At 39.7% G+C, this 21260-nt stretch overlaps 1 protein-coding gene across 10 annotated transcripts in view; it reads right to left on the bottom strand.

Moving 5' to 3' along the window:
* ADAM23 (ADAM metallopeptidase domain 23) overlaps window positions 1-6072 on the bottom strand; it is a 75653-nt gene extending 69581 nt beyond the window's left edge. For 6 of the 10 annotated variants that reach the window (XM_033010970.2, XM_033010971.2, XM_033010973.2 and 3 more), the window contains exons 1-2: window positions 5693-6071; window positions 4432-4658 (exon numbers count right to left, since the gene is read on the bottom strand). In XM_033010970.2, the coding sequence (XP_032866861.2) occupies window positions 4432-4658; window positions 5693-5867 (402 nt within the window). In that variant the 5' untranslated portion in view covers window positions 5868-6071. Of the gene's footprint in view, window positions 1-4431; window positions 4659-5404; window positions 5517-5538; window positions 5626-5679 lie in introns of those variants that run through there. The other 4 variants (XM_033010972.2, XM_042808498.1, XM_042808499.1 and 1 more) reach the window with 4 other exon arrangements.
* Window positions 6073-21260: the final 15188 nt, after the last annotated feature.

Raw genomic sequence — 21260 nt, 5'->3', positions numbered from 1 at the left:
CTTCAACTAGGGAACCAAGATACAGATGTACTTGAGAAATTGGCATAAGAAAGATGGCCTTCTACTCCCAGAAACCAAAGGAAATAGGAAGACCAACTTCAACCTTCCTGTTAGTCAATAACTACTGAAGACACAGAGTCAAGATAAGCCTTTTACATTAATATAAATTCAATATAGAATAGAAAAAAAGACAAAGTACACAAAATCCTCCATTTGCAAGTAGTGTCTATTGAAGCTGCTCCACAGAAAAGTCTGGGGGGGGGAAAAAAAAATGCAAAGCCAGCTTCTCCAACTGTCTTAAACTCATACACATAAGCCACATGAAGTTCATTCATTGTTTTGTTCAGTTTTCCTTACATAGGGATTAAAAGTGAAGACCTGGCCTAAGATAGGAAAGGGAAGACAATAATTAACACATAGGATTTTTATCAGGATTTTAGTAAGAATTAACATGATGCCACCGCCTGAGAAATTATTAACCATGATGTTTCATCATTTACAAAACAGGCCTGCTTTTTCTTCAACAACACCTCCTTTGCAATGGCTGAGATGAAGGTGGTGTCCTTTTGTCTTAAGGATGCTTTCCCTCTCAACTTTCGTATGCTACATACCAAAGTTACATAAAGGACTGAGATAGCACTGTATCTCAACATTTAAAGCAAGGCAACATAGCAGAACACATAATAATCAGCCTAGCAGGAGTATTTTCTTTAAATGACAAACAGCTGAGCTGAGGTCCTAGTTTTACAAATGCCTGGAGTTTTCACCCCAAGAAAAATAAACTAAAATATACTTTTTTTTTTTTTTGGCAGGGGGGTGGGGGTTGAAGGTGGATGGAACTGTCTTCACAGTCAAAACTACTATCATACATTTTTTTTCCAGTCACTAGGGTCTGTAAAACAGTTTTCTTAATGCCTCCCTCCTCCCCACAATTACACTAACATCTTAGAGTAAGGCATGAAGACATTGCTTCTTTACAGTTTCTGAGAACTTATGATTCAGTGATCTAAAAACAGTTAGCAACTGTCCAGCACATAAAATTGTCCTTCATATGCACCTAGTTCAAACTACTTTCCACTCCAAATTTGATAAGGTTGCCCTGAACTGTGTTTCTCTGCCAATCCCTTTGTCTTGAGATCACATCTTGTCTTGCAAGATTTTTCCCCCTGTTGGCCACCATAAGGACTTGCTCCTAGCCTTTCGTGACAAGTTGTGTCCCATGCAGTCTTCTCACTAGGTCCTAACAATCTTGTATATTCAGCCTGCAATGCTACCTTCATCTGCAGAAGTTTAGAAAGACAGAGCCACAGAATACAGATGACTCACACCCCTTCATCAAGTTTAAGGATTCTTGTGAGCTTTTTCAGTGTTTTTTCTAAACAGATGCTCATTTTTGAGCATTTCACACTAAAAATAACTTCAGAACTCAATACCAGCTAGCTTTAATTTGACTATGAGCAAACAGGTATTCAGATTTTAGAGTCTTCAAGCACCAAGTATTTAAAAATATGCTTTTTTCAGAGCACAAAGAGAAAGCAGATTATACACTAGAACTCTGTCCACCTTGGAAACACACCACTTAGTCAAAACTATGGTGAACATTTCTTATTTTCAACAGTCAGAAAAAACTGCTTAGAAGAATAAGAAGGAACAAGAGAAGTTCTACCAACAGTTTAAATTTCATACACCCTCTCATTATGATAGCATTTCACCAAATTCAAAAGTGGATAGAGAGTATCAGTGCTAAGAAAGCAATTTATTATTTCAATTTTTGATTCTCTGGTACGCTGTTTTCTCCTCCAGCCTTTCATTTCTACATACATTTCATGAAGAAGGTTGCAGACCCTTACTTTTAGGAAGAGACTTTAAAAAATAAAATATTTTAAATCATTTTACACGATTATGTTTCTCTAACTTTGCCTCTTCCCACATGCACACAATTGCTTCTGCTCTTCCCCTCTCCTTATAGTGACTCAGCATTTCTGAAGTACTCAGGCCTAATTCCACAAACTATCCACATGGCTTATATTCTTCTGGCCACTACAATGAAGTACCACAGAAAGGGTTCTACTGAATAATATCTATAGTTAGGGAGTATATTCACATCATATGCTTATAAAATGGTATATTAAGGCATTCAAGAAAAAGCAGGTTAAAGGATGCATGATTCCAAGAACAGTAAAAAAGATATTTTTCTTCCTCAACTGTCCGCTATGTATATAAGGTCATTGTATTTGTCTTTACCTTTTTCACATGCTAAAAATCAATCCTAAATATAGATTTCTTTCTTTACCTAACTATAAAGGTATTTTGTTTTTTTTTTCTTTCTATTACCAATGTGGGAGATAGCAAAATATCACAAGTAGGATGTATTACAATATAGCATTTATTTGAGTTCTGGGAAAGAATAAAAGCAAGTACTAAAAGATTCCACCACCACCCCAAAAAATCAAAACCCTCATGTATCTTTCACAATCCAAATGCATTCCATTTTCTTTATAAGTTGTTTTCCTCTCACATCCTAGGCAGACTTCCTCCCCACCCCATTATTGCTCTACAGAAATGATTATAATGAATGTTAAACAGAACAAAATAACCAAACTATTTATTATTATATTATTGGTAAAATAGATGGAAGGGCAAAGAAATTACTCCATGCAAGGAAAGACACAAGATGCAAGTTGTGGGGAGGAAGCCCTCTATGGTGCTCTGGAAGCAAGACATGCAAAAATCAATCCAGACAAGGAACATAATCAACTCCTTCCTTCCATTAAATGGATCAAAGCAACAGAAGTTTCATGCCAGAAAAATGAAGTCAACATAGTATCATTCCCCATGAAGCCCCAAGTTTAAAGAACCCCTCTGTGGGAAAAACTGCAGTGTTAGCATTCCCTATGCTTAAAAGGGACACAGTGAATAGAAAGGAGATCCACTTTACACAATACTCAGCAGTAAGCATACCCAAGGAAATCAATACCAATTCTGTCAGCACTGATTTCTGCAGAGCTTTACCCCAAGTAGATATAAGATAGGGCATAGGAAGGATAGGCAACAGCAGCAGTGTTCTTGTGGGCAATGCTGGGTAAGTAAAGAGATTGGCAGACATTCTCCTCTGTGAATTCCCAAGAAAAAACTCATGTAGATACATGGGTACTATTCCCAAAGGCGAGTCTGCAAGCGTTGGCAAATCCCTTTCTTCCAAAACCCCTCTTCAAAGAGGTGAACAGAAAGTCTCTAGTCTTTAAGATTAAGTGGTCTCACTTTAAAGAGGTATTAGTTCTGAACGTAGATTTCTCTTAAGTAGCTCCAGTTTCCAACAATCAAACAGTTTTTCTGTGCCATCCATAACATACTGGTGTATTTAGGTGCATCCAAAGACACATACAGGTATCCAAGTTCAATAAGCTAGGAAGCAACCTTTCTTCCTATTAAAACATCAAAACTATACAACTATCTCATCTTTTTTTTTAAAGATTATACAGTGCCTCCATATTAATTCCACATCTGAAATGGCACAATCAATATCAACAAAAGCACATTTAATGTATAACGCATAATAAATTCACTTTCTAAATTTCAAAAGAAATGCAATTCAGTAGGAACTCCATTATAGCCAAGTCCTCCTGTAATACCACGCACACTGATCTGCTTTGCTGCCTCTCTTTTCTACCATGATAATCTCTTCCTGTACAAAACATCTTTACCTTCACTTTACCTTTTTAACCTGTGAGAATAAATTAATTCTTTAAATTCAATTCTATAAAAATAAGATGGAATCATTTTAATCCTAATCAATATAGTTTAGAATAAGCCTACTTCTTTACCAAGTTATTTCACAAAACCAAACTTTGTTCAATCCTTTGCAATTTCAGGAAAAAGATTTACTATCTGCATCGATACAAAATGAAATCTTGTCATGAAAAATGCAGGTATTATTTGACAAAAACTGGTAGCACTTTACAGTGGTCTTCACTGGTCATACACTGGCAGGAAACCAGTATTGCATTTATTAGGTAGTGCATGACACACTCAAAGCCAAGTAACTCATGCTATAAGGTCAGGATTACTAAAGAAACTCCCTATGCAGACATTTCTGCAGTCTACAGCTATTTCAGAACAAGCATTTTGTTGATGATGGTGTAAGTCAAGACACTGAAATGTGCACTGATCAGACAAGTCAATTTTGCATAATTCCCATTTGCTTTATCTACACTTCAGGTTCTGAACCATCCTGAAATTCAAAATAATTATTTTTAAATTAACATGAGATAAATTACATTGTTTAATTACAGATCCTCCTTTAACTCCTAAAAATAATGGTAAGGACCACCATTAAGTCTCAAATACCTACAGAACAAAACATTCAAACACAGTTCCATATCACATATTAGTGTTTTGAAAATCCTGCAAATGACCCTCTTTTTACCCTACCTTGTCATGTTTCTGCTGGTGCCTTGCCCTCGTATTCAGGATATGGTAAGGGGTTTCAGAGTCTCTGTTGATGTAATAGATTAGTCTTGAAGGCAGCGTGATTTCTTTCTGGATTGCATTGCTGTAGCTGTTATTTTTACTGTTACTGCTTTTATTCTGTTGAAACGTATCCTCTTCATCTGCCAGTACTCCCTCTATACTGCCTGCCGTTTCATTCCAATGCAGGTCTGAGGAAGAAAGACATGCCACCCATAAACTACATGGCAGAATGTGTTTATTTCCTTTTAAAAAGCTACACATTTAGCTTGCACTATTCTAATATTTCATTAATCGCTCAGGTAAACAAAAAGATCGCTTACTCATTGAGCTATATCTGATTAATTTTTCACACATAAAATAGCTTCATAAATAACATTATTTATTTAAATGCATATACATTTTCATATGCAGTCATGGATTATAAATATTTTAGTGCTTCTCAACCTCCAAAAGGGAAAAAAAGCACCTTAATGGATATGTAATTACCCCCCCTACTCCCTCCTTGGCAGCTAAATTCTCTTCTTTCTCAAAGATGTACATACACACACAAAAAAGCCCCAAACATACATCTACAAAAGGATAAGAATATTCCCGATGTTCTTGAGACAAACTGAATTCTGAAGAATTTTCTACCTCTCTCAACTTTGACAAGAACCGTTTTTTTTCAGAAGCAGCTTTTCATATGAAATCCTGCATCCTTCCTCATTAAAATTTCAAGATACAGTCAATCAACAAGCAATGTAACAGTAACTGTAATAACACGATGCACAGACCGAGTATATTCAGCATTCCAAATGTCTATACGCAATCAAAAGCAAATAAACAAAAAGCACACACAAAAATCCAAACAAACAAATTAGCTTCCCAGTCAGATCCCCGTACACACGCATCCTAACGCACAAAAAAAACACCTAAGCCTTTTTTCGTCGCATACCTCACCAGCGTATTTCCATGCACACCATCCTCTACCTAAAACACTGCAGCACTGGTTTCAAAAGATGAGAGGGCAAAACCTCACATTTCTTCTTCGTAAGCAAGCCAGCCACGGAAACAGAAACAGACACGTACACAAAGCTGGAAGAGGCGGAGGAAGACATCGTTCAGGGGAAATGGGTGCTATCGCAGTTTCTCACCCCGGATGGAGGCAGGGAAGGCGGAGGACGGGGACCGAGGAGCAGCAGACGCCTCACACACACACACACACACAACCCGTCGTACCCACCGGCGGCCGCCGCAGCCGCGCGGGCCCGGGGGCAGGCGGAGCTATGGAGGAGCAGGAGCAGCGAGACGAGGCGGCCGAGGAGCGGCAGGAGCGCGGGGCGGCGGGCGGCGGCGGCAGCGGGGAAGCGGCGGCCGCGGCGAGGCTGCCGCGGGGAGATGCTGCCGGGCGGCTTCATGGCTCATAGCGCCCCGGGGGCGGGGGGGGGGGACCGGCCGGGGGGCAGCGCGGCCCCGCTGGGCTGTACCCGGGGCGGGCAGCGGGCGGCAGGCGGCTCCCCACCCGCCCGCCCGGCTCCTCTCCGCGCCGTTAACGGGCGGCCGTTACCTCCGCGCGAGGGCGGGCGGGTTAACGGCGCGCGCGCGCACCCTCCCCCTTCACACCACACCCCAGAACCTGCCCCCCGCCCGCCGCCACGCGCCAACCTCACGGCGCGCGGGCGCACGCGTGGCTCGTCCCGCGGCGGGAGCGTGGGCTGGGGCGGGGCCGCGCGGCCCCTGTCCGTTGTGCTGCCGCCGGGGCGGGGGGGAAGGACACGGGCACGGGCACCCGAACCGCGCCCCTCAGGTGCGCCGCGGGGCAGGGCACGCCGCCCCCCACTCGCGCCGCGGCGCGTTCTTAGGGCGGCGTGGAGGTTTAGGCTCCCCTGTGCTGCCTCCCGCCAACGCGTTTGTCCCTGGTGTCTCCCCACTTGTCTCCTCCTTCAGTCCCTGCGACCCGTTCAGCCGTCGTGACTGCGGCCAGCGTGCAATAAAGCGGTTGCGGAGGTGAGAACAAATACAGCCAAAAGAGCGTGCGTCTAACGACAAAGCAAATGGAAGCGTGTGCCATAAGCAAAGGGGAACACGCACTGCAGGAGAGTGCACTGGTGTAAATCCTCGTTAGCATTAGCAGGCAGGACCACAAACAGAAATATTAGTGCATTTCTGTATAGTGGCTATTACATCGCATACTTCAGCACGCCTCGGGTGAAACACCAACGTGAATATTTGCAAAGATAAAACGAACTTCAAAGAGATACAGGAAGATAAACCTGCTGCTTTGTATTCATTCCAGGGCTTCAGGAGTCAGAAGTAGTTTAGGTATTGAGTTCTTAGTGCACCTTTTGCCCAGCAGATTTCTAATACCCAAGAATAGATATGCTTTGTTTTGGTGCAGGTCTCCCTGCTGAGGAAATAAAGATGTTTCTCATTTTTTGTCTAGATATTGCCTTTTATTTGTCAATTTATTCCTTCTAATCTGTGTCTGGGTACCACATGGATTTCCAGAAAGATAGGAATTTTCTCTGGTTCACATAATTTTCTTTAGATTCCAGCCTGAATTCGTTATCATTATTAATTTAGAAAATATAAGCAGTTTTTCAAATTATTACCATGCCGACTACTTCATAGCAGTAGTGTTACTACTTTTTAAAAAAACTAATTCTGAATTCTTATGCTGGTCAAATAGATGTTCCTTCTGGAAGCTCAGAATCTAGGCATGTAACGGCAGACAAACATGTAGAAGACACAGACCCACAGGATGACCAGGTGTGAAAAATAACAGAAAGTGTGCCTTAGGATTTCTCTGTTCTTTGGGTCTAGGGAAAAAGCTGTACTGGTTTTCTACATAAAATGATCTTCCTTGATACTTGCATTCCCAGACGCTTTCAATGCAGCCCACCTAGCCCAGCTGTTCCCCATCATTTGATATCACTAGAACATTTCAACCAAAAGCAGCTCCTGTTTCTCCCCATAAACATATAAACAGATCAAAGGACCAGTTATGTCAGTGCATCTAGAACTAAAATAAATACAATTTTAAAAAAATATTTTAGGAGCAAAGAACTAAAGAGTAAAATGACCATGCAATTAGAAAAAAATAAATAAAATCCAGAAACTAACCTTCACCACACAACAAAAAAACGAGTCTAGTAACAATGAATGCTAGAAACACCTGCTCTCTAAAACTATCTGTTCTTATTTTTGCTGTCCAGATTTTGAGGGGAGAAAATAATGATTATCTACAAAGGTTGTCTAGGGCAAAGATCTTCTAAAGTTCTTTTAACTCATGTACAAGTCTGCAGCAGAAATAATCACCTAAATAACCATCTGAAGCAGACTTGCCTCATCTCCCAGTCCCTGATGGATGTGTAACTCAGTCAGCTCAATCTGTGTTTCATAAACCTGTTACAAACCTTCAGATGGTCATGTGCAGTTCACAGAGCATAATCAGCTCAAGATGAAATACCCCACTAGGAATGACAGCTGCTTTTTTTTTAAAAAAAAAAAAAAAAAAATTGCTTTCATCTTTGAAAGACACTATGAAATAATCCCAGATAGATTGCACTGCACATGTCTGAAAACATAATACCAGAAGCATGGATTATTGTAGCAGCATCTGAACCAAATGAAAGAAATTAAAACGTCTAAGTCAGAGGCACGCAGGAAACCGGTGATAGGCGGTGCTTCAAGACTGACTAGGGAGCAAACACATACTATGCTACTCTGGTATCACTAGAAAAAAGAAAGAGGTCAGCGTATCACTTGACTTGGGAAAGTCTCTATGTAGAATACCTTTTCTAAAGACCATAAAAAGGCATAAATAATATTGATCTTGCTGAGTGAGCACAAGACTGTGCCTTACGATGAAAATAAAGAAAATTTGTGGATTTCAACAGCTGTCTCTTATCTAACACTTATTTCAAAAATCCAGTTAGGTCCTGTAACAAATGAGCAGGTGGGATATTCCTCACAAACTGTTTACCATTTTAACAGAAAGAGGAATATTTCTGTTGCATATAGAATACGAAGGAGAGAAGTTCAGGAGATACAAACATGGATGACTAATTTATCAAAAAGTCTTTGCAAGGATGCCATGAGAACACTGACTACAAAAGAGAAAACTACAATAACAAATATTCAGTTTAACAGGAGGTTAAACATAGGAAGACTAGCATGGTTACTTTGATAATAAGCAGGTGATACTAATTGAGCAGGTCAAGACTGGCCTTGGGTGATGAAGGGTGTAACCCCATAGGGAACAGGCAGCAGAGTAGAAGCAGCCGTTGCTGAACTCTGCTGTCAAGGAAGTGCAGTAGCCAAGTATGATTATGGTTTGTTCGTGTTACTGTAGCACTAACAGGCTCAGCTGTAGGCCAAGGTCCTGCTGTGCTCCACGCTGTACAGACACAGGACAAAATAACAGACCTGTTAGAGAAATTTCCTTTTGCAAGAGCAAATAACCCAGCCAGTGCTGTAAATAATAAGAAATAGAACAGCTCTAGGAGGGGTACCAAGCACACTGCAGGTCTAAAGAGGGGTAATTACACAGGGGACACTGAGCAACAATAGAATCTCATTAGCTGGCACATACCTAATCCACACAACCTGTAATATGCATGTAAAAGAAGGTGGTAGCTATTATCTGTTTCTCATCAGCGGGTTAGCAGCTAACACAAAACTGTATTGAAACTTCACACCACTTATATTTCCTTACTTTATATCATATACAGTATAAATATAGATAATTTATACCTAGAAGAAGCTTGGTAATTGCAATGAACAATACATTGCATTAGTATAACTTTTCTTTACTCATACACGTATGAACACTCACTGATTCTCCATGTTCAGCTATTCTCAAAGAGCTCCTCAGTCATTAGTGTGAAAGGGTATTTCTATATGAAGGGCTGTTACAAAATATTTTTTAAATGTGACCATCTCTTGCTACACATACCACCACTTAACAGCCCAGCAGCAACCCAGCATTTAGTCAAAAAAATAAGTATTTCTCATTTATTCTGCTTCTTATAGCTTCTTTAAATGCTTTCTGGCAACTGTGGGGTTACAGTGGGGAGCATATGTGTTGCAGTAATACAATACACACTTAAGACAGATTCAGAAAACAGCACTGGCTTTAGATTGTTCTGAAGCAAGCATCGCTTTCCAAACTGTAGGTCTAATAGAACAGGGTTTCCACCGCTCTTCACTTTTCTGTCTTTATTTCAACCTCATACTCCTCAGAGGAAGAGCTTTCTCCTGTTACCTAGTAATTCAACAGAGCCCGAAACCCAGCTTTCCATGGACAATAGTGGAACAATGTACAACATATGGCACAACACTGTTTTAAACACAGTAATACTATAAAATAGAATACAGTAAAAATGCCACTTTTTCATCAGAACTGTCACTCCTTTACAGAGATCTGCATGCATATCATCACTAGATACTTTCACCAATGGTACCACACAAGTTAACTCTTTTGTGGTTACCATATGTTGCAGCACAGCAGGTTAGAATGAATAAGCACAGTAATTAGGATATACTTGCCATCCCTCTCTCCTCAACATTGTGAAATGTTAGTGGTAAGGTCAAGTGAAGAAAGTAAGATCACAAAAAGAATATATCTTACCAACATTCAGCAAGGAAGGGAAGGGAACACAGCTGTGCCACTAATAGCAAACAAGTCAGGTTTTATTAATTGCAGTTCAATTGTATCCAGGTGAAACTTAGTATCAGTAATCTACTTCTGATTGCAGGGAAAAAATTATTTTGAATAAGATACACCAGACTAATTTCAGAATTAACTCACTGTGTACTCCTGTATAATTAACTAAGCATTCATAGCCAAAGGATTTTACAAGTTGTTTAGCAGGATTCCTCAGCCATGTTTAAACAACTGCATGTAAATTGTATAAAAGATACTGCTGTGAGGTATTTTTGCCATCAGTGGAAATAATATGATACTAAAAGCTCCAATTATTCACTATATTGTCCAATTTATTAATAAGATACAGAGCAGCAGCAGAAACGTGCTGGTTAGTGAGGCTACCTAGAACACATTTGTAAGTTGTTCTGATATGGATATACTTAGCAAGTAAACCATATGCTACCAGCAGGGGAAAAAAAAAAAATACTGCTCTTCTAATAAGCAAGCACTTCTAATTGGGGTTGTGACATCAGCCTGCTCTTTGCTAGCTTGTTTCACTCTCATGAGTAAAAATGTAAAAACGGTGTTGAGAAAGGAAGATGGGGTGGCATGAGAGATCTTACTTAAATAGGTATTTTTATTTCATTTCTAATCCCTTCAAACTAAATACATGGAGTTCACATCCTGTTGCTACAGCTGATCAAATACTTCCAAGTGGTAGCTTCTAAAAAAAAACAGATTGCAGCTATTCCAGTGTGACTTTGTAAAGGGGAGCAACGATGCCACTCTTTCTCTGACCTGCTTGAACATGCACAAGGGAGAACAGGGCTGCAAGGGATCCCTTGACTCATCAAGTCCAGTCCCCAGCTATCACTGGCTAGTCCATCACACAGTTCCTTTCACACATTGCATTTAAAAGTAATTGGGTTTTTTGCCCTTCTACTACTGCTGGAAGACTGTTCCAGAAACTCATTGTTAGAATCACTAAGTAAATCCTCCTACTTCCCAGCCTAAATTTATTCATGCCTAACAGAAACTCATTTGTTCTTGTGCCAACACTAGCATTAACAGCTCATTCCTTCTGCTGGTAGAAATGACCAGACTCTCAATGCTTACAGCATCAAAGCCCTAGTGATAGATGAAAATTTCATGAGACTGTAGTTGAAAACATTGAGGATGTTATCTCCAGCATAGAGATGCCCCAAATAGCAAGGACTGCATTAGCTTGAGAAGCAGAAGGAACATGGCTATGCTGGTACAACACATGCTTGAGCTATTAAACCCCACTTGGAAAAGGAACTTTTTAGCTACAGGTACTATTACTCGGAAGCTAGCTTGCTCGATATGGACATGAAGCATTTAAAGGTGTTGTAGTTGCTTTTCTTATGTTCACCCAAAAATAAAAATAAAAGAAGTCTTTCTCCAATAATTTGCAGGTGCTGAAGCTGCTTCTCAGGTAAGATAGTTCTGCACAGTCTTGCCTTCTACACTGTCTTGCATTCAGCAGAGACACCTATGCTGATGCTGCTGCCATCGCTGCTATCATCCTATGCTATAAAAGGTAGGTAAAAATGCTGAGAAGCAGAAATGTTAGCCAGATGGGGAAAATCCTGGCATTTCCATAAAATGTAGCTCTACAAAATAGGGAAAAAATAGAAACTGTTATATCCAATTAGGCGTCTTGCCTTTTCTCCATAGACAAACTTGGACCAGTTTCCCTGCTCCTTCCCTAATTAGGCATAAGGATGAATCAGACATGAAACACACTATCCTGAAAGATTCCTATTTGAGGTTGTATCTAGGCTTTGGCACCAATTCCTCTAGAGAGCCTAAAACATTTAACCATGATTTCTCTGGAGACATGGTCTGACAGAGCAAAGTATTAGCAAAGTGTTGCATGTTGCACTAAAGTCCTAGGGCATCTCCAACACATTTGAGTTGCTAAAATTCAGTTTTTGTCACATAAATAACTTTCAATGTTTGATGTGGATTTGGTGTGTTATCATCTCCCTCACCATATACATTCTAAACTAATTCTCTTACAAGTTTGATATACGACCGAAGAAAGTCGTCTTTCAGCTTCTCCCTACCAATCAGTCTGAACCTATGGATTCTCAAATTTTAAAGAGGTCAGTCACGGATCTGATGATTCTCATGACCCATCTGCCAAAGACAGCATCTAATAATGTCAACATTGTTGTTTTGTAACACTGCATCAAAATTATGCACAGATCCCAGTCAATGCTTTGCATAATTTCTGCTGTTAATTCCTTGAGCAGATTCTTGCTTCCTAAGGAAGCTCCAGTAAATTTTCAATCTCTCAAAGCACAGTAAGGATCACAGCCCAATAATAATATTTTACTAGTTTACTAGACTCAAACTTCCAGTGCCATAATGCAACAGATACTTCAGGGAATTACTACTTCTGCTTTGTCAGCTTGGTACAAAGGCAAATAAGACCCAAACAGTCTTTCCCAATGTAGTATGCACCCCACAGTCTTCTTATTAATTTCCTGGACAAAAATCTCAGTCAGAAATCTATAGAACACAAAACCCCCCCAAGTCCTCACAGCCATGGAAGTGGATACTCCTCTCTAGCACCCACAGGAGCCACACACAGCCCGACCATGTGGATTGTCATGTCAAGAACCCACACTTGAGGGATGTGAAATTATGCCCTTTACCCTGCTGCTTCCATTCTTCCTCTCGCCCACATGAACTCACGCTTAGTCACCCTTCAAAGATCTTATTATTTCTCTATAGGCATATGCTCCCCATGATTTTCTGGAGTTGCTTATCCCACTAGTTAACTATTAATTTGAACACACATTATTAGTTGTTGTTGCTATGGAAATATAGCTTTTCTTTTTTTTTTTTTTTTCTTTTTTTTTTTTTTTTTTAAAGACTTCCTTGGCAATAAAAGCAGCATTATTTTATCCTGCATGGAGTATCTTTGTAGCATACATGATTGAAAAAGTGCTAGTTTTCCTATACTAGCCCCCACCAAGAACATGTTTATTATTCAAAACCCACACTTCAGAAATAACTTTTCCTATTATTACTTACAAAACTGCTTCTTATGGGGAATTAATTTGCTTTTCTCTCTTAAATTCCATCCACATCTTATGGCTAAGAAATGCTCCAAGTTTAACCACTTTCCAGGTTCTCATCCTCTTCATCCTGCTTTTTACAGGTGGGCACTAGAAGCCCCTGTAAATAAATAAAGAGGTCACTTCCTTTCTCAAGACTGTTGCCTTGAGAAACAAAAAGCTTCAATGCATAATGATGCCAGAACTATTCCTTGCAGCAGACAGGCTAAAGTGGCATGGCAAAGTCGTCTGTATGCACACATGTGCCAGCTACTGCTTTAAGTGAGACATCAGCAAAAGCAGTTCACACCTCCAGTTAAGGTTTAGTTGCACCAACTACACTATTAGAGTTAAAGAATTTCACATAAATATCAAGAAAACCATAGGAATGCATTAACTTGCAGCAGAAAATATTTGCTTATTGCAAGCAACTCCAGAAAATTAGCTGCTCTTACTTGTAGCTGAAAGGGACAAATTTGCTGATAATCGAAGCATTGCAAGCATCAAATGTCTGGACAAGAACCAAACATCAAAAGAAGTCTCACCTCTGATTAAACTGAGTTTCAGACCAAACCCTCTTCCCATAACAAATGCACACACAAAACTTGGATCATAGGGCTGCAAAGTAAATAATTTAGTCACTGAAACTTGAATTATTCTTAAGTTTTATTACTGTTCTCATGTGCTGATACTACATGTGGAGCTTTGAGCCCAAAAGAAATTCTTAAATAAACAAACACGCTCTAACTGGTAGAGCTTGGTGAATTGAAGCATTAAACAGCAGGGGAACATGCCCAAAGGTACAAAGCAGATTAACTGCACAGTCCAAAGGACAACCTGACCTCTGCAGACCAAAGGCACTTCCCACCAGACAGTGTTATCCTGCCTTTATTTTTTTATATTATTTTAGCTCCATCCCAAAGTAGATGTTGCTCTCCAACACAATTGCATAATCAATGAAACTTCCATTTACCAAAAAGATCCTGCTGAGCACAAAATGTCTTTTCCCTCATTCTGCCTATAGATAAATTGAATTTTCTTGTAGAAGAGAAAATGGCTTCTAAACAGCCACAACCATCCATTGATTTGGTGGCTGTTTCAGCAATACAACAGTTTTTCTTTCACAACATTATACCACCTACAATCTTTATGGGGAAAATAACAACAGCTGGATGGATATGTATAAGGAGCATCACTGTAATAAAAAATGAAAAAAATGCTTAGAATGAAAGCAATGTGATCAGAGTTATAACATCTCTTTTGCATTATTTTGCCAAGTAACAACCACAATAAATCCATGCAATTCTATTTCTACTTCAGGAAGATTGGTCACTCAACAGTACAGTTCAAAATGTCAGCCTGCTTTCTGATTGCTAAAGAATGGCTATTTTCTTGACCCCAATTGTTTTAAACTTGACTTTCCCACTCTACACTGTGACGCAGCACCCAGACCAGTGTAAAATAGCACTGGTTGCTAACTAGGAGTTACCACACTTAAAACTTCTGCCTGGTTTCCAAGTGCATTTAGTAATTTCTAATGTGAGAGCAGCCCTTACAGATGCAGGCATAGGGTAACAGCCTTCAGTCTAGGCTTAGATAAGCACGTGAATAGATTTAAAGTGACATTTAAATGCTGGTTTCTGGAACCCTTTTTGGTCCCAGACATACATGTAAAGGCAACAAGTTGCAGAGCCAAAACTAGAATCTGTACTGAAAGCACTAATGTGCTTAATCCAGTCAGGGTATAAAATGTTATTTGGCTTGTATGAGCTGTCATGCAGATGAACTGCAAAGCTCAGATTTAAAATATTCATGATCATTCCAGCAAACTGATTTCCCCCCTACCCCTCCCTTCTGAGAGAGCAATGAAGAAACAGTCTTACATTTTCAGATGTAACTGTTTTACCGAGGGAACATCTTTTGTTGGGCTGCCAAGCCTGAGTCATCCCTACAGACTCATTTCCAGAAGAAGCATGCACATAGGACTGACAGTTGATCACAAGCTACCTCCTAACTCCCATAACGATCTTATAGGTTTTAAAGCAACCCAGTAAAATTAAGACACAGTAACCTTTTCTCTATAGTGGCAAACATGAATAAAATTCTCTGTTGCTATCGTTATGAAGAGGGAAGACTTTTTTATTCATAAAACTAGGTCACTAAGGAAATAAATGTGCTCACACAGCAGGGGAACACTCTGAGCGTGCAGATAGCATAGTTCCCAGCTTGCTACCGTGGCCTGGACTGCCCCATATGCCTCTCAGCTGCTCTCACCATGGTTCTGGCACTGGAGCTCGCAGGGCCCCCAGCAGCAGCAGTACAGACCATGAGCAACAGACCCCTGAGAGCTTCTCCACCAGTATTACCGTGAGTGAAAATAGGACTTTCTAGTGGCAAGAGAAGAAGAGTCAGCACAGAAGCTTTAGAAGCTGGTATGTCAGAGTATTAAGATGGCAAATAGCAGATGGTAACAACTTTATCTTCTAAAAAGCACAGGTATTGGGTAAATAATAATCTTCCCTTTGGGATTTTTTTTGGCTGATGCCACTGTATCAGTGAGCACCATATCCTTTTGTCTTTACCATCCCTTGGCTCCCCATCATGTTGCTGTTGGAACTGAGGCACCTAGGAACGAGAGCTTTGGGTCAGTGTTAGGGGTGCTTCCCCTCCTTGAACACCTCTGGAAGTACAGGAGCTCTGGGTTGCTTTCACAGTGGAGTGTCTCAGGTTTCACTGAGCAATTTTCCCATGTCAGGCAAGAGGCATTTTCCTGGCCTCTTTCTGGCTCCTCTGCTGCTATGCTACATTGTCCCTTCAATGGAACTGCAAATAATGAGACAAGAAGCACCAAATGCTCATCCAGTGATCCTCATACCACATCTTTCACAGGTCTCAGATGGCCATGTTACGAGGAGACACAGAGATCCTTTGCTGCCAGACCTAAAAACTCACTCTGTTTTGATCGAAGTGGCTGTAATATCTTCCACTTATCCTGCCAGACCTGACCTCCACCCAGCACATATCCCTGGTGGGATCTGAATTAGGCTGACAGCAAGCCCTGTTACTTTTCCAATTGACATTTGGAAATAGCAGAGATTTCTTACTTTTTTTTTTTTTTTTTTCATTTTTCCAGTAAAAATGTCCTCAAGGATTTTACATGGAGATCTTTCAGCTACTTTCCCCAACAGATATTTCTGCCCTGATATGAAAGGTGGCTGAATATCTAGAAGGCTCTCTGCTCAAGGCACATAATAATTAGCATACCTTGTGCCAGGAGGGAGAGGATTAGACTCTCCTCAGCCATCTGCTGAATATATCTTGCCAATGTCAGAAGAGCATTTTGCTATATAGACTGCACAAAGAGTATATCCATATAATACAGTTTTGAAATTTAGCAATTTTCCATTGAAAATAAAATCTGGTTTTGCATAGTGCAAAAAGTAGAAGTAAAAATGCACCACAGCATAACAAGACGTAGAGAGTGATGTTACTGAATCTTAAATTTTAACTTTGGGTACACTGACACTAGAAGGAAAAATGGCCATGTAATGCAAGTTCACAGAGATTTCAGATCACCTTCATGACATCCATACTTGCTCAGCAAATACTTGAATGATAAACCAGATGAATAGAAAAAGTGGAAAGGATATGAGATTTAAAACAGAGACTATGAAATTTATTTGGAGAAAGTAATGCTGTAAGGCCTAGGAGGAAGAGACACCCATGTTCTCTCAATTCTCATTTGTTATACCATCCTTCACCAAAGTATTTTCAGTCACAACAACAAATAAATTGTATTCTGCAGAAAGGTAATTCAATTTTCTGGTGGATTTTGATACATTCTTACATTATGTTTCATTGCACTCTGGAGCAAAACAGACATGTTTTGTTTTCAGTTGCCAATCAAGGAGGACAGAGCTCCAGCTCTGGAAGAGCCTGTGTCTCTCCTCTCCAGAAGCTGAGCTGCTCAGAAGCTGGCAGATATCGTCACAGAGAATTTTCCATGCCTGACCCTGGTCCACATGCCCAGGATTTGCAGTTGCTGGGTACCAGGCACATTGGTATCCTCTAGGCAAACCACGGAGAGTTTGGGAGTAAGAGCTTCCAAATATTTAATCCACACCAATCCACCAGCTATATACCTACAGGTCGACCTTCCTCCTGTCAGTCCTGTAAGCAAAACAGGACCTCAGTGCTTCTCTACCTGCAGTCCTTAATGCAAGTAACAGGAGAAGCAGGAAAAGAGAGAGAAGGTGACATAACCTACTGCCAACCCATGTCTTTTGTCAAGGCAGAAAATGCTTACCAATAAATCATGCCTTAAATACCAGCTTCCCCCTTGTTTCAGTATTCATAGCCTACTAGCTGGACCCTGACATATGATAAAAACTTATCAAGAGCTGCTGACCAGCCTCAGCATCCACTGATTGCAGAAACAGAATGCAAAATAGGCTATAAGGACCAAACCTGGATGGAGCTTTATGCCTAAAAATATATTTTTTTTCTCTCTCTAATTTTTGTAATTCCTTTAAAATCCATACAACAGCTCTGTTACGCTTCATGAGACTTGTCACAAGTACAAGCCTTCACGTTGACACATTTTAAAAATAACCAGTGAGTAAGATCCTGTTCTCATTTCTATAAAAACTCCCCTACAGATGATAAAAACTGGTTTATAATTTAACAAAGTAACCTGAGTGTTCTAAAAGTGGCACAGACATTTATTTTTAAAGAAAGTGCTTAGTTATAGGAGATTAATCTGCAAGACTATTATTTAATAAAGAAAACACTTCCAAAATCATTTGCATAGGCTCCTAGCATCACCTACCTATGTGTAACTATGGGCTATTTGTTCACCATGTTGCTTGCTCTCATGTTTAGAAAGACCCCCTACTTGCAGACTAAAATATTACTCCACATGAGGTTAATGCAGTTTGGCCTATATAATCAAGATCTAAACTCCACCACTTCACCCAGGCCCCAACAAGGTCATAAGAAAGGTTGGGCCCAAGCAATACAGTTTGCTATCTGAAAATCAGAAAGAATTGGAGGGTTTGCATTTCTTTTGTTGACTCTGGAAGGTTGCTTATCCCCACATTATCAAGGATCTCCATTTTTGTTGAATGCCATTTTTATTGACATTTGGTTTTGGTTACTCAGAGCCTGAGCCTCATAAATATCTAGCAAAGACTTGGACCTGTATCGAGGCCATTCAAACCTCTAAAAGTTAGTCAGTGCGCATCTTGATTTGAAACTGAAGGTCAAAACTACTGAACATGTTTAAAATGCCTCACTTAAGCATTTTACCTCACTTTTCCAACCTTTAAAACAAGCATAATACCAATTTATCATTAAGAAATATTTTGAGGAAAAACAACTAATTGCAAATAGTGGAAAATGGAAAAAATAAATATGCATTTTCTTTATTTGGTTAGTGCATCCCCACATCCTTCACATTTCAGTTTGCAGGTAAAGGTATAAATATATTTTTAAATGTTCTATGACTGATATCTATACTCCAAAATTTTAATAATTTACCAGGGTTCTTTTTGTTTTGTTTAATATATTATTTTTATTCTTCAGACAAATTTTATAACCAAATCTATGAATATGGAATACTGAGCTTCTGGATAGCTGAAAGTGAAGCCTGGGGAGAAAAAAAAAAAAAAAAAAGACAGTTCCGATGCATTTTCTAATTTGGTTTATAAATAGATGGCTTTGACATAGCACTCAAAAACAAAGCTATAGTTAGCTTGCCTGAGGCAGCTGTGAAGCTGGGAGAAGAACGTACACTGGCAGCCTAGCTGTGCAGTCGCAGGCACTGTGATACATGCTATCAAAACACCAGTTAAGAACATAGGAAGCATTAGCATTTTGGCTCGAGGCAGAGTGATAGGAAATGGTCTTTGATTTTATGTTATCCAACATGTAAGTCATTGAAGAAAAGCAAGCTAAACAGATTCTTAATTGGAAGCAGCAGGTAAGAAACTCTAATGCAACTAACCGTGAGGGTTTTGGTACAAGGCAGGTAAACTCATGTGAAAATTACTGTTTCCCATAGCTATAAATATTTTTCACTATTTATAACTGCATAGCAGAATAATTCATATAGTTAAGGCAAACGAATGGCACAAATATTCTCAGAGTATCACTAGTGGAACGGATACCCTATAGAATGGCATATCCTGTTTGGGGCCTGATCCAGGCTCTCATCTGCCACTGAAGGTCTTTGCGTTGGCACCAGCTGATTTCAGTCCAACCACGTGGAGGAATATTCTGCTATACCTGCAGCATTCTGGTGCTGAATCAGCACAAAACATTAAAGATCTCAGTTGAAGCTCAGAAGTAGGTGCCCTTGAACTGACAGAAGCTTGCTGGTTATCACTTAGATGATTTGGGCTCTAACTTACTGGATTCATGCTCTATTCTCCTCCCTTGAGAGCAGCAACAGCAATTCTAAAGTTTATTCTGTATTTATTAAATTCATGTATTCAAACTGCAAAATTAGGATCCACATCCAAACTTTCCAAAATCTCAGTTACTTCAACATAATAATTTGTTTCAGATCCATCTTTCAGTGAAACACTTCCTAGATGACAAATAAGCCCAGTGCATGCACAAATATGAATGGATAAAACCTCGATACCACACAGTGAATGCCATAAAGGCCTTTCATGCTATATGCAACTTTTCTTTTTTAATCAAGAACAGTGTTTCCTGCTCCTTGACTTAATACTTCTTCCAACATTCATTTTCAGCATAGTAGACATATGTATTTTGCAATCACAAGAGAAAAATTCTATGTGCATTGACATAATACCAAGAGGCTGAAAAAGAGCAGGTATCCTCCCACACACTGCTTACAAAATGATTTCTAGACATCTGAAATGCTACGTGACCTTCACTTACATCAAGTGCATTAGAAGTTCAAACATTTACTTTAAATAAAAATAAAAACCATCACAACCTTTCCTCACAGAAGCATCCACGCTTAGCATAAAAATACCATCAGAATTCATCATTTAGAAACAAAATTTTCCTTCCTTGAAAGTACAAACCTGAGACAGTGATATAAGTGATAGTCCTCTTCTAAGTGACAGAAACATGGAAGTTAAAACCAAGAGTCAACTTGTGCTTGATTTTCACCACTCAGTTCTTTCAAATTCACTACCCTGAGCATTTTGACTGTCAAGACATTGATAAAAGCACAATGTAGCTCTTTAAAACAGTGCTGAAGAAAAAGAAAGGGGAAAAAAAAAAACAAAACAAAAACAAACAAACCCGCCACAACTTAAATAGTTTACATAAAATTTCCAGAGGAGTTTAAGTGACTTGCAAGCTCATGTCTTTTCCCACTCTTCAGATGTAATTCAAGAATTCAGTAAAGTTCATACAAAGTGATGACAATGGAGCTCAGATTCACATGTACACTTTTGACAAATGTTAATTCTTTGCCTTATAAACTTGAGAGAAGTGAGTACATCTATAAAGAAAAAATACAGCACTATCATCCTATACAAGATGGACTCAGAGAAAGAACTTAAACTGTTAATAGAGATGTGCTACAGTATTCAAACAAAAAGAAAATTAAACCAGAATGCTGTCTTATGTCAAACAATTATGAAGTTTTAGATGTACGGTCAGCAAACCCATATAATTTGAAATATTCAAAATGTATTTTGAAATATGCAAAAGAGTACCAAGGAAAAATCTTCCATTGGAAAAAGAAACCACCTAATTCTTGTAAGAAGTTGGGTTTAGAGGACTCATTTTGCCACGAAAGCCAGGTAAAGCACAGGAAAACCAAAGCCTGCTTAGGTCCTCATTGGCATGGGCTGGGCTCCCCACCAGAGGACAAATCTCCCCTGGCACAACTGAGCAAGGGTTTTGGCACCAGCCACTGCCCGTGGCCCATGCTCGCACACTGAGGGACCTCCAGAACCAGCAGCGGCCCAGCTGCTGGCGCGCAATCAGGCTCTTGGCAGCGGTGCATGGTGAAGGCACAAGATGCACCAAGCACAAACTGAAATACAGGAAACTCCGTTTAAACACAGAGATAAAAACCTTTTTGA

This window comes from Tyto alba, unplaced genomic scaffold, assembly GCF_018691265.1.
Source record: "Tyto alba isolate M040663 unplaced genomic scaffold, T.alba_DEE_v4.0 Super-Scaffold_7, whole genome shotgun sequence".
Taxonomy (NCBI): domain Eukaryota; kingdom Metazoa; phylum Chordata; class Aves; order Strigiformes; family Tytonidae; genus Tyto; species Tyto alba.
This window is presented reverse-complemented; position numbering and strand designations above follow the sequence as displayed.